The sequence below is a fragment of the Temnothorax americanus genome, unplaced genomic scaffold (genome assembly GCF_048541705.1).
Source record: "Temnothorax americanus isolate GAGA-0224 unplaced genomic scaffold, ASM4854170v1 Scaffold19, whole genome shotgun sequence".
Taxonomy (NCBI): domain Eukaryota; kingdom Metazoa; phylum Arthropoda; class Insecta; order Hymenoptera; family Formicidae; genus Temnothorax; species Temnothorax americanus.
The window spans coordinates 1,727,197-1,742,154 of record NW_027509329.1 but is presented as its reverse complement, the minus strand read 5'-3'; the positions used below and the strand labels follow the sequence as shown (position 1 = coordinate 1,742,154).

The 14,958-nt window shown below is 31.0% G+C and overlaps 2 protein-coding genes across 5 annotated transcripts in view; one reads left to right on the top strand and one right to left on the bottom strand.

Annotated features, from left to right (window-relative positions):
- Wcy (WW domain-containing adapter protein with coiled-coil wacky) overlaps positions 1-14,958 on the top strand; it is a 51,638-nt gene that overhangs the window by 27,784 nt on the left and 8,896 nt on the right. The gene's annotated exons all lie outside the window — the stretch shown is intronic.
- On the bottom strand, positions 4,893-14,915 carry LOC143896532 (uncharacterized). 2 transcript variants are annotated; one of them, XM_077404441.1, is made up of 8 exons: positions 14,268-14,915; positions 13,377-13,621; positions 13,117-13,225; positions 12,857-13,019; positions 12,686-12,773; positions 9,327-12,594; positions 9,178-9,226; positions 4,893-8,483 (listed from the first exon to the last, which is right to left on the bottom strand). In XM_077404441.1, exons 1-6 carry the CDS (start codon positions 14,463-14,465, stop codon positions 10,812-10,814), a joined length of 2,586 nt encoding a protein of 861 aa, XP_077260567.1. In that variant the 5' UTR covers positions 14,466-14,915; the 3' UTR covers positions 4,893-8,483; positions 9,178-9,226; positions 9,327-10,811. The 2 variants fall into 2 exon arrangements, with proteins under 2 accessions (XP_077260567.1, XP_077260568.1); XM_077404442.1 differs by having other exon boundaries at positions 9,707-12,594.

Below are 14,958 nucleotides of genomic sequence, written 5' to 3'. Positions count from 1 at the left end.
ACATTAGCTATATAGGAGACTCCTGCATAAAATATTTTTGATGTTTGGTTAGATATCGCTAGAAGCAAGTTGTAGAGAATTTTATTCCGTTGAACCATAGTTTAGACATATTCAGTTGCGACAGAGTAAGCGTCGGCATCTTTATTTATGATCACGTAATCTATCGGTATATCCTTGACTGCGGAAAATGACACATTTCACGATAGAATTGTCGTAAAATTGGAGAATATATGTTTTAAAATTGAATTTTTATTAAATTATTTCTTTTCAATGTTTTATTTCGTCTGATAACAGTTTAATATAATTTTTCTCATTAAGTTTTAGAAGCCGTGTTATTCGTAATGCGAAAGTAAGTATATAAAGATTAGTACATATTAGTAGCATAATATGCGTTTATTTATAACGTCATTTTATTTTTAGTACATATTAGTAGCATATTATTAGTAGCATAAAATGCGTTTATTTATAACGTTATTTTATTTTTTATGTACACTTTCTTTATTACATCTATATATTTTTTTAGATTATTTCTTACGCATATTTTTTCCTCAAATTTTAAAAATTTGTCTGACGATTCGGTACGATGTATACTATATACAAAAAGTAACAAATACATTAATTATAGCATTTGAATCAACTTATAAAGCGGTATTCATAGTCAGATATTTAAGATCTGACTATGAATATCAGCCTTAGATTTGTTTCATTTCGTTCACAGGCATTGTGGCTTCCTTTAAAAATCTGAAAAATGTAATTTTTTTATATCACTTTGGTACGTACGACTTCTACAGTTTCTCACACGATGGCATCGTTTCTGTAAACAAAATATAATGTGTAGCATAGTAATAGGTCTGTCCTTTTTCGAACAGAACAGACCTAATAATAAGTTGACACATTTGGTTTTACTTTAATTATTTTGTTTCACGGTCGATAAATATTTTTGTGACTTACTTAAATAATATTCTACTCCACATCGATAAAATACGCGAATCTCTTTCACTGAGCATATGACGGTTAATAACATATAATACCTGTTGCACATCATGGAAGGAGCCACGTTGCTTTTCACATTTGAGTCAACTCTCTTCAAAAGGCAGCTATTATTTTAATCACATGGAAATGATATATCTTCTTTTTACACCATGATTTAAACTAGAATATTGCATTTGTCTGAAGCTCTGAAAGTTTAGTTTACACTTTCGTTGCACTACCTCTTTTGAAAAAGCGACTGTTAGTAGCGAGTAATGATGATTTATTTGTTAGGAAATTGACATTATTTTTTTGCTAAACTCTTCAAGGTCAAATGATAATGACATTTGCAAGCGCTTTTAGTATAAAAGCGAGCAAAACAAACTTAACAACTTTAGCAGTATATGCAACGCTGCTATGTTGTTGGTTGCGCTTTTCGCAAATAAAATGGACTGATTTTTTACTCTACTGTCATAACTGGATATGTCTCAACTATGGTTAAACATCGTCTGTCTCTACTCCTTGCGATATTGTAAATGATATAAGGCTTTGTAAGATAATATTTAAATTTAATGTTTTTCTATTGTCACATGGTTGCAGCGACGTTTGTCGCTATAATTTTCTTAAGCATAAAATTTTTTAAATTCTTGTAAATTAAGATTCAAGTTTCTGTACAGTTTTCCGTATAAATATATATTATACATATATGTACATACATAATCAATGCCAAACAAAAACTTATTTGATGGAAACGTATCTTGAAGTAATATCATTTTTAAGGTAAGGTAATTTTATATAATAGGATAGTTTGCAATTTTGAATTGTTTGCTGACACGTAAAGAATGCTTGAGCAAAATGATATAAAATCAAACATATCAAAAATATTATGTATAAATATGTTTACATAGATTATTAATCATATCATTATTATTATGTTTTTATATGTCATTTTTCTTTACTCTTATTACAATTGTGGAATAGAAAGATACTACAAATATTATTATTGTATTTTATTCTGTATGAATGATTCATGATGATAATTAATTATGTATAAATTTTTCTCCAGGTTCCTGAAGAAGACAAATTTAGATTCAGGAATATAATACGACCAGGTTGACGATTGAAAGTTAAAAATGTATAAAATCTAAAAATACAAATTCATTGAACACAAACAGGATACACAACGTACCAAGAGCATGTTTGCGTAGGTATTTCTACAATATCATGTAATATATATTGATAGAATTCTGTATCATAAATATTTGACAAAATTTAGATACTAAATCTCGCAGTTCTGATATTATATTTAATCGCGATATAATAGCTTTTCCGATTTGATATGATTTCATAGAGATACACATACGGCTTCACACATATTTTTATAGCATATGTTTTGCATTTCAGATTAATTACCCGCTTATACTTGAATAACTTTGGGCAAGTGTTTAATGCAAGCACATAATGTCAATAAATTCGCCAAATGGTGCAAAATTATTTGTATTGCCGTACAATTATAAAAAACTGGAAATGTTTAATTTCTTCCACAATCAGTCCTCTTATTATATATAGAGATGCAGCCCTATATTATATCAAGAAAAAAGCTATTGTTTAATATAAACTTATATACATACAGGTACCTATCAAAATAAGTAGAGTAGTTGAGTCAACCGATTCGTACGATAACAAGAAACTTCAGCTCCCGTTGAAAAAGAAAGAAGAGATAGTATGCTACGTAATTGAAAGTAATCCATATATTTTTCTTGTAATACAAATGTCCATCTTTCGTTAAAAAACGCGAGCTACGCGAGGGCTACACGAGCTACGTATTCTAAAAAATAAAATGACTAATCGAGCTTGATAAATAAAATGAAACTGAGGCATGCAAGGAAAAATGCACAATTAGATATCGATAGTTACCAAGATAGAAAAGCTTTACAACTATAGCAAGCATCGTATAGCTTGTTCCTATGTAATTATTTAGTATTTCAGTTCATATGTCTGGAATCTTACTTTAAGAACCGATTAACATTAATATATGGCATTTAATTAAATTATATTAAATTTAACATAACATAACATGAATTTTATGAGGTAAATTTTTAAGAACAATATAATTTTTAAATGCTGTATATTATATTCTAAATGGTTCTTATGGAAAAAAAATGCTCATGTGTGCTCATTCAATTTAATATTTATATCTTATGTTAATGAGATTTCAGAGTATCTATTACTATTAAACTGTTTTTTGTTATGATGTGTATCTGATCTGAACAAATCAAGTCACATTGTAGTCCCTGTGTTAAACCTGAACCAGTCAGCGTCACTATATTATTCTAATATGAATGTCCTAACCACGTTTAATTATTTCGAGATAGATTTGGTTCATGTAATGCATAACTTCAGTGCCATATCCCTATACCTGATCTCACATCTGTGATCATTAGCTAAGCTGTAGCTAACATTTTGTTGTACAAAAAGGAAATGTACCTTGTTAAGTAGTCTACTCGATAGATTACTTGTCACTGTCACACTTGTCATTGTTATACATTTATTCGTCTTCGTAAAAATGATTGTAGTTAAAGAATTTTTTTTTAATTGTAGACTGCTATACCTCTTACGTTAACTGTTTCCTCATTTTCAACTATTTGAATTAGATTTTAAACTATATTTCCCACACTTGACTGAAAGGCGCGTCTTTTTCATTACCGATAATGATTCTTATTATTACTATTTATTTATTAATTTACAATGCGATAAGTCTGATAGGCTTAAGTTTAACACAAATAAATTTATAAGTTACTATAGCTATAAATAATTAGTTCATCAAAATTGCCAAAAGTCTTCATACATATGGATCGAATATAAATAGATCATTAATCATAAATAAATAATTGTACGCATAAAGCATTTATTAAGGAAAGTCTGACGTCTTAAACATTAATCAAGTTAGTATAGTAAAGTACTTTACATCAGATGCCTCATTAATTCGTGTTCATCAAAAATTCAGTATTGTGTATGCGTAGAACCATCTTTTTCGTATAATAATAAATAAACCTGTATTTACCTATATTTGTACATTATGTGCATTACATAAAATGTCGACTGCATAAAATCGAGGTAAATATACTGCACATATGAAAAAATACTACTATATTTACCTCTCTCTATATTATACTCACTGGAACTCTCTCTATAGATTCATCGCTATTATCTACGAAGTAAGAATAGAAATGTTAGAAAAACTCTCAACAGGGTAAAACATTAATATGCTTTTGATGCTTGCAGCATCGAGTTCATTATATTTTACATAAGTATGTATACTTATTGACTAAAAATAGAATATAGTACACCTCTGAACAGGGTAAAAGCGAAAAAAAAAAATACTCGGCAAGCTTATAATATGCGTTAGTTTACATATAATTACAGGTATCTCCTTTCATCAGACACTAGTTTATTTTACAAGTGTATCTCATTAGCACAACTTTTCCTTTCAATTTTAGTGAAGCGTTTTTATACACGCTAATGACATCGTCCAAGATCTGTAAATATATTTTTAGGTATACGTTGGTCACATCAAATGTATTTATTACGCCGTTATATTGCAATTATTTTTCCATGCAAACAAGATTAATGAGATTTCAGTATCGGTTTTCATACACATATATTCTATATCCTATGCTAAATAATAAAAAGCAAGTATCTATATACGAATTAAATATACATAGTGAGAGAAAATGTATATTAAATGCTTCTAAAATGATAGTAGTAATTTAACGATCTTGCATATACGAATATCAAATTCTGTATTCTAATAAAAATAGCATATTTCTTTTTACATAGATTACCGAAACGTTTCAGAACTAAGTACTGAATTTTCGAATTGATTTTGTACAGTTGCGCGTAATAAATGAATAACTCGAATGTATTAAAAATTGAACTTTTATTATTTTTTTTTTTTCAGTCTCTGCATTGTTGTACATCATGGATTAACTTATCACAATACAATCTTTTTACACATAGAACGCAATTAATATTGAAAATGGATTAATAATTTATCGTAGATCTACATATATATACAATGATTGAACTTATACATGAGAATTTTTGAACACTTTCATGTAAAAAATATTAATAGGTCGTACATAAACATTTGAATTCGATAAAATTAGATGTATTACATGACTCACAGAGTACTCGACTAAATATCATTACATCTTTATTAATCTAACTGCATACTTAGATATTTTACGCGATATGAGCGGCAAGCGAATAAACTTGGTTTAAAACCGTGTGGAAGCATCATTTAAACATATTCTGCCTTTCATATTGATATTTTACAAAGAAATATATAACATAACATAATATAACTTGCATAATTTGATAGATATATGATAAATTTGTATATTATTTCAAAACTCCTACGCATACAAACTGCATAACCAGGTCTGACTTGTTTTAACAAATTTGATAGAAGTTCCTTACACACAGTACACATACAGTATTTATTACATAAATATTTTGTATATAATAAGGATGACGGAAAAAAAGATACAGCTGTGTTCTTAGGCCTAGAGGATGAAGTTGTAAATAAATAACATTTTACTATAAAATTTGCAGAAGAGGATTAGAATTACGTTTTAAACCGCTGACATGTACATTCAATAAAAACATGTACAATATAACGCAATAAAAGAAACCGTTTTAAAGCTTCCATTGCACTATTCCCAAAAAATAAATCTTCACCAAATGAGATAATATCATGGATTCTGTGACGAAGCAATGTTATTGCTTGTGTTAGTTGATATTTATTTGTTATTTATATGTAACGATTATTTGATAATATATTGAAATGTACCATATTGAAATATATATATTTGAATGCAGTTTCTTAAATATACGTTTATCAGGGCACTGTATTCATTTAGGATAAAACTAGTAAGATCATTCCCCTCCTCTTGGATAAACTTTATTCTAGAGAATAGATTCATTTATTTACTATCTACTGGCTGTAAAAATTTCGAATTATACTCTTTCAAATTAAATTATATATATATATATATATATATATATATATATATATATATATTTTTTTTTAGAATTTAGTGTGATTCACATTCAGTGGAGTGAGGTTCTCTATAATAAATATAAAATATCCGAGGTATACAACGGAATAGTTATAAATTTCCATGCACACTCTATTTACACGAGTGTGGACATGTGCTCGAATTTATGGTCATTTTGTGTACATGCTCTTATAATATGCAACTTTGGAGATATAAAATATTTTCTTCTGCAACTTATGCACATGCAATTTAAAATAGCTATTATCTATATTTTGCAAACATTTACATACGGTTACGTTTTGTCGTTTCTATCTCACTAGAAGTACGAAGTCTTAAAGGAACATTTATACCCAACGCATTTTAACTATTCAGGAAATTTAATATAAGAAATTAAGACCGTTATGATATACAATCAATCAATATTAAATATGCCATTTACGGTCCGAGCTTGGATCCTAGCAGCCTAATAATATTTCTTGTGTACCTACTACACATATTCGACACCTACGGAATGAGGGAGGTCTAAGTTCGAACCCTGGCTGATTTTTCATAATAAATTCTTTACTATTATTTAGATCCTTAGCGTCATAAATTAAATTGAATCGATTTATTCAGGGAGGGAGGGGTTTTTACTACTCCAACGGGAACTGTGTTGTATGTCTGACAAGTTAGACGACGCGCAGTTTATTAAGATTGGAAAAAATATATGTATAGTACGCAAAAAATATTATTAGGCTACTAAGAGCCAAGTTCGGACCGTAAAAATGGCTTATTTAATATTGATTAAAATAAATTATCTTCACAGCAACATGGCAAGCATTGACCCTTACCATATGGTCTTTACTTTGTAAAATTTCATACGATAATAAATAAAGTATATGAGAAAATAGGAATGTAACTCTATCCTTAAAGACTTGTTATTAAGCAATTTGTGTTACGATGTCAGATGCGAGGCAACATATACTCATCAATTTTACACGACTCACGATAACAAATAACTTTTCATCTACCAAATAGTTTTAGTGGGACAAAGCAAATTTCGAAATTACGATTCTGCATGGTTCATTGAACTCAAAGCAGTATTTATACCGCATTTTATAAACTTGCTTTATCGAATCTATTCACGCAAAATCATTTTTGCAGATTTAAACAATTGTTTTTCTGACATCATAATCTATGATAGCATCGTCAAACTTTAAAACACTCTGTTTAATACTAATAGCAGTAACAGTACGTCTCTCTACCAAGATTTGTATCTACTTGTAAAAAATATAAGGTACCACAAAATCAGTCTCTACATTGGATATTGATAGAGAAATATACAACAGATAAACATCTCAATACTAAATAGGACTCTTCTTTCTATAAAGAATTCAACCTCATCGACTAGATAAAATAAGTTAACTTCATTTAATAATTATGCACAAAATAATATTTGTAAAGTTGTTTCTCTAAATATATCTCGAATTACTTAATTAAAATAATAGCTAAATCAAAAGACTTCATAAAAATTACGATTTGGTTCAGATTTTTATACGTCAGAGAAAAGTGCAGTAAAAATAAATTACATAAGAGAGTAAATATCTTTTTATTGCCAAGTAGCAATAAACGCGCACAATAAAATATTTAGCGACCCAGTTTCATCTACTGTCATATATTATTTTGCTAATGATTAAATTAAGCTTAAAAAAAAAAAACAGGAAAGACAGTATACACTAGTTATACATATGAAAATTATTTCTAGTTGTGTTTATGTGTATGTGGCTTTCAAACTGTGAATTTTCTGTGGATTATATTCAGTACTGGTATATTCAGGGAGTATTAGTTCTAATAATTAATATAACCATCATTAATTATTTCAGCCTTATTTAAAATTTCGAGTAAAATATCTTGTATTTTCTTTAAATATAATAATCCATGTAATAAAATTCTTTACTAGTTATTTTTATTAACTCTACTTCTACAATAACTTCGGAAATATACCTCAGAAATTTAACTTTTACCAAGGTAGATGAGATTACTATTAATTAGTTCCTCTTTCTCTTTTCAACACGTACTTCGCATTATTCATATACTTACTTAATGTTTAAATGCAACTATAACGTAATATACGTGCGTAATATGTATATATACATAAAATACATGTTTCTAAAAAAAATCTATTAGAAGTGCTTCTTGATTATATGGTACGATAATCTATAATCGTAATGGAGCATAACTTAAAACAGCTGTCTCTATACAGACTTCTAATCTTACAGATTATGTCTGAGAATAACTGTACGAATTACATCGCGTTGTGTATTATAACAACTTGAAACCTTTTAAGATGATAATGAATTTCAATACTGTCCAATTTTTATTTTAATCATCAAATTACGAGACTCAGCGCATTATGCAAGTAGTTAAAAATTGGCGATTTCTTCATAAGGATCATAAATGACAATCTTCACGCTGTAATAAACAAATGCAAATGGTAAACATAATTTCTTTATTATATTTAGGCCTTTGCGATCCAGTCTTACTATATTTAGCAATTTATATCAAATGTTCTAATCCAACAAGACGTAAAGAAAATGACATCGTAAGTAGACTCGTTAATACATATCCTTTAATTGCTATTTAAATCAAGTAAAATATATACAATTTTTTAAATATCTTTTCTTATGCAATCATCTCATACATGAGAATAAGTTGAATAATTTTATTAGAATATTCATATTCTAGGGAAATCGGATCGCAAAAGGCCAGAATATATTCGAGATCTCATTGCGAAACTTGTTATCTCTAATAAAAGATCATCCAGAACTATTATTTATGAAAATAACGAATAGCGAATTGGTGTGGAGATCGAAGTAACAAGCACTAATTATATCTATTATATTACAAAATCATTATTATTTTAAAATTGATGTTTTCCAGTCGTCATGTTTATAAATTTTTCTTACTGTAGGTATGTCAGATGTATACATTGCGTTTCTAAAAATATTCTCGTACATCTAAACCGTTTATCTCTGTGATTACAGCAAAAGTTGATAAGTGCGTATTTTTTTGCCTTTTTTTCTTAAGAACTTAATTATAATGGAGATAGCCAAGTTTTGAAATGAGAGGTTTTACGCAATAAATGTATAATATGTTATATACTCACCCACTGTATTATTTTTCATGTTCTGCTAAGCTATATTTATATATAAGCTCTGAAAATCAAAGAAAAAAAATCATTAATTGTAGGCATTATATGTATATATGACGCGTTTTAATTAATAATTGTTAAGCCAAAAAGCGTTAATTTCTTACACAATTTCTAATTATCTTCAAGCAGATGATTTAGATGAATTATCTCAATAATTTCACCAAAAATTATCTTAACATTATATACAAATATGACATTTTAAATATCACCAAATAGTTTTGTACATACAATTGAATATTGTTTTCTACATAAAGGATAATTCTTAATATTAAATTTCCTCATTTTTTATAAATAAAATATAATTTGTTCTTTAGTTTGTATCTCCAATCTAAACTAATTTTGTGATATAGAAATATGATAATCTTCGGAGATATATAATCTTGATGTGTAATATCTTCCGTGATGTTTTACAAATTTTATAAATATAATAAACGATAATCTCAAATGATATAATATCGAAATATAGATTCAAATATTGAATTACCTTTTACTGTAGCAAATAAGAACTCTTTTTCGAATACCGTATTGATCCAGAATAGACAATTTCGTTAGCGTTTGGAAGGGACGAAACTATAGATACGATTCTTTTTCTTTCTTCCTTGATGTTTCTTCAGTGATAGGTAATTTGATACATCTGACAGTCTTCTTAATGATATTTGTTACCTTATGGTCAGTTATAATTATTATTGTGATTTAGTCTTAAGTTGCTATTAAGATTCATTCAAAATAAAATTATATATTAGGTATACAGTTGCATACGATGTTCAAGCAGAATATTCCTTTTACGATATTAAGCGATTTTTTGACGGCAGATCTCAGTGGATATATCCAGAAGCATATAAAATTCTTTAGAAACTTGATGTAGCTCATCTCTTGAGATTTTTCAACACGACTGTTTTCGTTAACGTCATAACACTTTATTTTGTTACTGTATTTTCTTTCTCCATAGTTTCTTTAGTAAATAATCTGTTACATCTGTTAACTTGCGACTTGCTGGCATTCACAAATATACGATCCATATTTTGAATTAATCATCTCACTTGAAACTTAATTGAAAGACCGCCAGAATTATCTCTCCAACGACGAAAATACATATTTTGTGCAATACGATGTTGAGACAGAATTTTTTCTTAATGATATTCAGTAATTTGTTAGCAAATTTCATAAAATTTTCTCGAATATAAAATTTATTTGACAATTGGTTTAGTTCTCTATCCTCTTATAAAAGCCTTCAACATTTTCTTTCTTGCACACATAAAAACATTTAGTTAAGGCATCGTTATTTAATTTATCAGAAAGAGTATCGAAACTCCATGGCTCCTTGTTTAGAAGAGCGATATTTGAATTAGTTAACAGAAGTATTTGGCATTGTGATGAAATTTATTACGATTTACTGACATAGGTTTATCAGACTTTGCTGACAATCATAGAAAGGTGTCATTAACATTATTTAAATGAGAGGCTACCAAGTATATACTACTATCAATAGCGTCATTTTGATTATTGCACAGGACGTTTTTTCTTTCGCTTAAAGATGTATCTGTATATACATTGTCTAATTCAAACCGAGACTGCTTCAGGAAATAACTTCACAGGAGGAAATTAGTGGTATCATTCGATAATATATGTACCAAAGTTTCCGTTTGGATATTATGTAAGAAACTGATATTTTCTGATATTCCAAAGTCGTTTGCACAATCAGTTTTCATTTCATTAGCTTCTTTTGAATCTACTTCAAACGAGTCGATATCGAATGTACAAAGTTCAGAGGAATGTTCGTTCAACATTGAAGTATCGCAATTGCTTCTTTCTTGTTCTTCCATCGTACTTTCAATATTAGAACTGACGTGCTGACTGCCCAATGGTTCTACAATTTGATCTCCAGTGAACGTGGTTGAGACAGTACATATGTCATTAGAATTATTATGTAAGAAACTGATATTTTCTGATATTTCAAAGTCGTTTGCACAATCAGTTTTCATTTCATTAGCTTCTTTTGAATCTACTTCAAACGAGTTGATATCGAATGTACAAAGTTCAGAGGAATGTTCGTTCAACATTGAAGTATCGCAATTGCTTCTTTCTTGTTCTTCCATCATATTTTCAATATTAGAACTGACGTGCTGACTGCCCAATGGTTCTACAATTTGATCTCCGGTGAACGTGGTTGAGACAGTACATATGTCATTAGAATTATTTGGACATTGCATTTTCTTTTCAGCGCTTGTAGTCATAATGTGCTCGTCAGTATGATTTGTAAGATAAATGCATTTATCGTGATCGCTTAACATACAGATTACATTTGTATCATAAGGTGTTTCGTCAGCATTAAATATATTGTGCAAAGTGCCTTGTGATTTTACTATAGTATCATTATTAGTATACATAAGTGGTTTTTTAGTGGTTAAATAGTCGTAATTGATTTGGGGTTGTTCAGAAAATTGCCAGAAGGAATCTTCCAGAAGAGTCTCACTTTGGATATTATCTAAAAAATTATCTACATAATCAGTCTTTGTTATCGCGTCAGCTTCTTCTATTTTTGGGAAACTTTTCGAATCGTAATTTATTTCCGCATTTGAATCAATCTCGAAAGAATTAATGCCAAATGTGCAGGATTCTAAGGAATGTAATCGATCGTTTAACATATTGCGATCACTAAATATAAATGGTTTACAATCAATTTTTGTACAATTCGAGCATTCATCAACTTGACATACTTGCTGCTTTATAATTTTCGTAATTTGTGAACTATGATAATTTATAGAGTTCATGTTTTTTATTATAAAGTGATTAATGTGACGCTTGTCAACAGGCATTGTATTACAACGCTTGCGCGACTTCTGCATCGCGCTACAATTCGTGCTTGTTGGTAATTCTTGCTTGAAAGGATGCTGATCTGCAATATTGTTTTGGCACGTATTGAGTAAAGGTATTGTCTCCATGGCACTTTCTTCCTGAGATATTAATGCTCCCTTATTTTGTGTACAACTAGTTGCATTTCCTATTGTCATATATGATGGATGTTGCTCATGGATATTACTCATTTGATTCTTCGTAACGTTATCTTTTTTAGGATTAATACGACAGTTGTCTTTATTAGAACATTCTTTAACATCGGCATTCACGAGCTTGGTTGAACATTTCGAGAGATTGATAGGCTTTTTGCTTCTTGCTTTGTTTTTCGTGACTCTTGAACATTTCGAATTTGGTTTAGTCTTTTTTCTTTTTACTTTGCAAGGAGTGCTTATTTCATCATCTCCAGTTAAATCAATTACTTCAGTTTTTTCAGATGTTCCTGGTTGTAGACAAGTTTGATCCAAAGACTTATCGGTTATAGAAGTCATCTTCGTTATGAGTTTAGTAAACCTCTCCCTGTGTAGAATGAATGTATTTTGTATTATCTCAATATCGTTTACGAGACATTTACAAATTTATAACATGTGTTAAACAAATATTTACATACTTAAATATGTCATTCCAAACTTCATTGTGTTTTTCTGTCATCTGTTTAATTTTAAGTAATACCCTGAAAATATGCTCTTCCGAGTTATCTGTAAACAGTTTAATATTAGATTAAGCTATCAGCACGGCCAGTTCGTATAAATCAATCAATTTTCATTAACACGTAACTTACTTAAGTATATGTACAATGCTGCAAGAATCTTTGTAGCAATCTTAGAAGACTCTTTAACGTGACTAGAAGTTCTTTTTTCCATGTAAGGTTTTAACTCCATGTCTATATATACATTTAACAAAACTGATATTTTATTTAAAAATCGACTATGATCAGCTATATCCTGAGAGAGAGAAAGAGAGAAAATGAAGAGGTAAAATATTAACAATTACACTACATTTATACTCAATTCTATAATACGGCAAAACGATTAATAATACCTGTTTTATATCAAGCCAATACAAATGAAAGAATATTAACATTTTCTTAATATGGTTTTTTAAATCATCTTGTACGTTAGAAGGCTTTGCTACGCTAGAACGAACTTTCCTGAAATATGGCAATCATAAAGTTACATATTTTTCACGTATATCTCTTCCATTCAACTGCCAACACACACGTAAGATTTCTACTTGTAAAAAGATTTAGTAATTGAACGTTGAAATTGATCTTGATAATCGATGTAACTGATAAGTCTTACTGGGTGTAGAGCGAAAGCAATCGTATGAGATGCTGATAATTTCTACTTTCTGTGCATAAACGTATGTCTTCATTGAATGTTGGCCATAGCAAAACTTCTTTGATCTTGTCGTTATCTTCAGATTTGATATCTTCCCGTTGTTGACTTTTTGAACTTGCCTTTGTATTTTTTCTACTTTTACGTCTAGAATTTGTATCCATAACGATATCTTCCTCCGTAGATCTGCTACTTACGGCATAAATCCTCTGCAATTATAAAAGGACTTGTGACATACATGACACGATTTATATTTTAATGAGATTTATAATACTTTGTTCAATGGACAAGCGTTTTGTACAAGAGAGAGATGTGAGATATAATTATTTACAGTACTATAATTAGTTATAAATTTATAATAAGAAGTTACGAATTATTGTTTGTTATATGTACAAAAGAAAGAAATTTAAAAAGTTTCCGTTCTGTTATTCTATAATTATAAATTTTCCATACCTATATTTATGACACACACAGTATGTAAATGATTTTAATTATATAGTATTAATATCGTAAAAAATATACAAGCCAAAGATTTGAAACGATCAAACAGTAGTTATATGTCGCATGAATTCGTGCTATACGGCAACCGATAAAAGAGTTAAATTACTAGTAAATGATGAAAATATATCTGGATGAAAATATATCTGAAGAAGTTGACGCAAGAGACTGTCAACAATTCTCCGGCGCCGGATATCGTAACAGTTGCATGCACGGGCATCAATATCGTTGCGGCACGCGATCTGCCGCTATCTGTAAAAGAATCTGTGCAGCGAATCTCGCATTCTTTCGCGGCAGGAAACGAAGGAACCGATTCTCGAATCGTCCGAACAGTAGGAGTGACCTTTCGTGTCTTACATTGTTTATCGGGGATTTGCGACGTGACGACGACCCGCGTCTTCTTGGCGTGTCGCGGCCCGTCAATGCGGTGGCCTCTCTTCCCGGTTGAGCGACTTCTCTTCCTAGCCGAGTGCCTCTTCCGAGTTGCGTCAGGATCGACGACGGGGCGCACTCTCGTCGCGCCTCTCGACGGCCGTTGCCTCGTGTCGCGTCCATCGTGCGCAGCTAAATCCGATCTTCCGAGGGGGCCGACAAACGTCCTCGAGACTCGCGGCCGTTAAACGCGCAGGGCAGGACGCGCGCTCGTGCTCGTTAATCGCTGTCGACGGACGATGACACGCTTCGCTCGTTCCCGTTGCGTCGTTTCGGCCGCCTGCGTCGCGACGCTGCGCCGTCTACCGGCCAACCCTCGCGGCTTCTCACGGCGCTCGCGCCGTGAGGCTCTTCACTCGCGCGGCTGCGCAGACGCGCGGCCGAAGTTCGACGCCTCTTCGCGTCGCGTCTGCTGCAACGCCGCCGTGGGCCGAGGCGCCGAGGTACCGAGGTTGCGCGCGCACGCCCTGCGCGGAACGCGGAACCGTCCGCCGGGCGCCGCTGCCCACCGCCGCGCCCGCCGTCTGCCGTCGCATCAGGTGCGTTGGTGCGTGCCGATTTTCGTGACGGCGTGCCGTGCCGCGCGTCGCGTTGTACGTAACTGCAGCGACGGTAG

Bases quoted from the DNA above. Each gene is read 5' to 3' on its own strand.
- LOC143896532 (XM_077404441.1), bottom strand. From the start codon at position 14,465: ATGGACGCGACACGAGGCAACGGCCGTCGAGAGGCGCGACGAGAGTGC. The intron at 13,622-14,267 runs GTAAGACACGAA...TTATAATTGCAG, and splicing joins GCAAATCCCCGATAAACAAT to AGGATTTATGCCGTAAGTAG. The intron at 12,595-12,685 runs GTATGTAAATAT...CATTCTACACAG, and splicing joins GTTTGGAATGACATATTTAA to GGAGAGGTTTACTAAACTCA.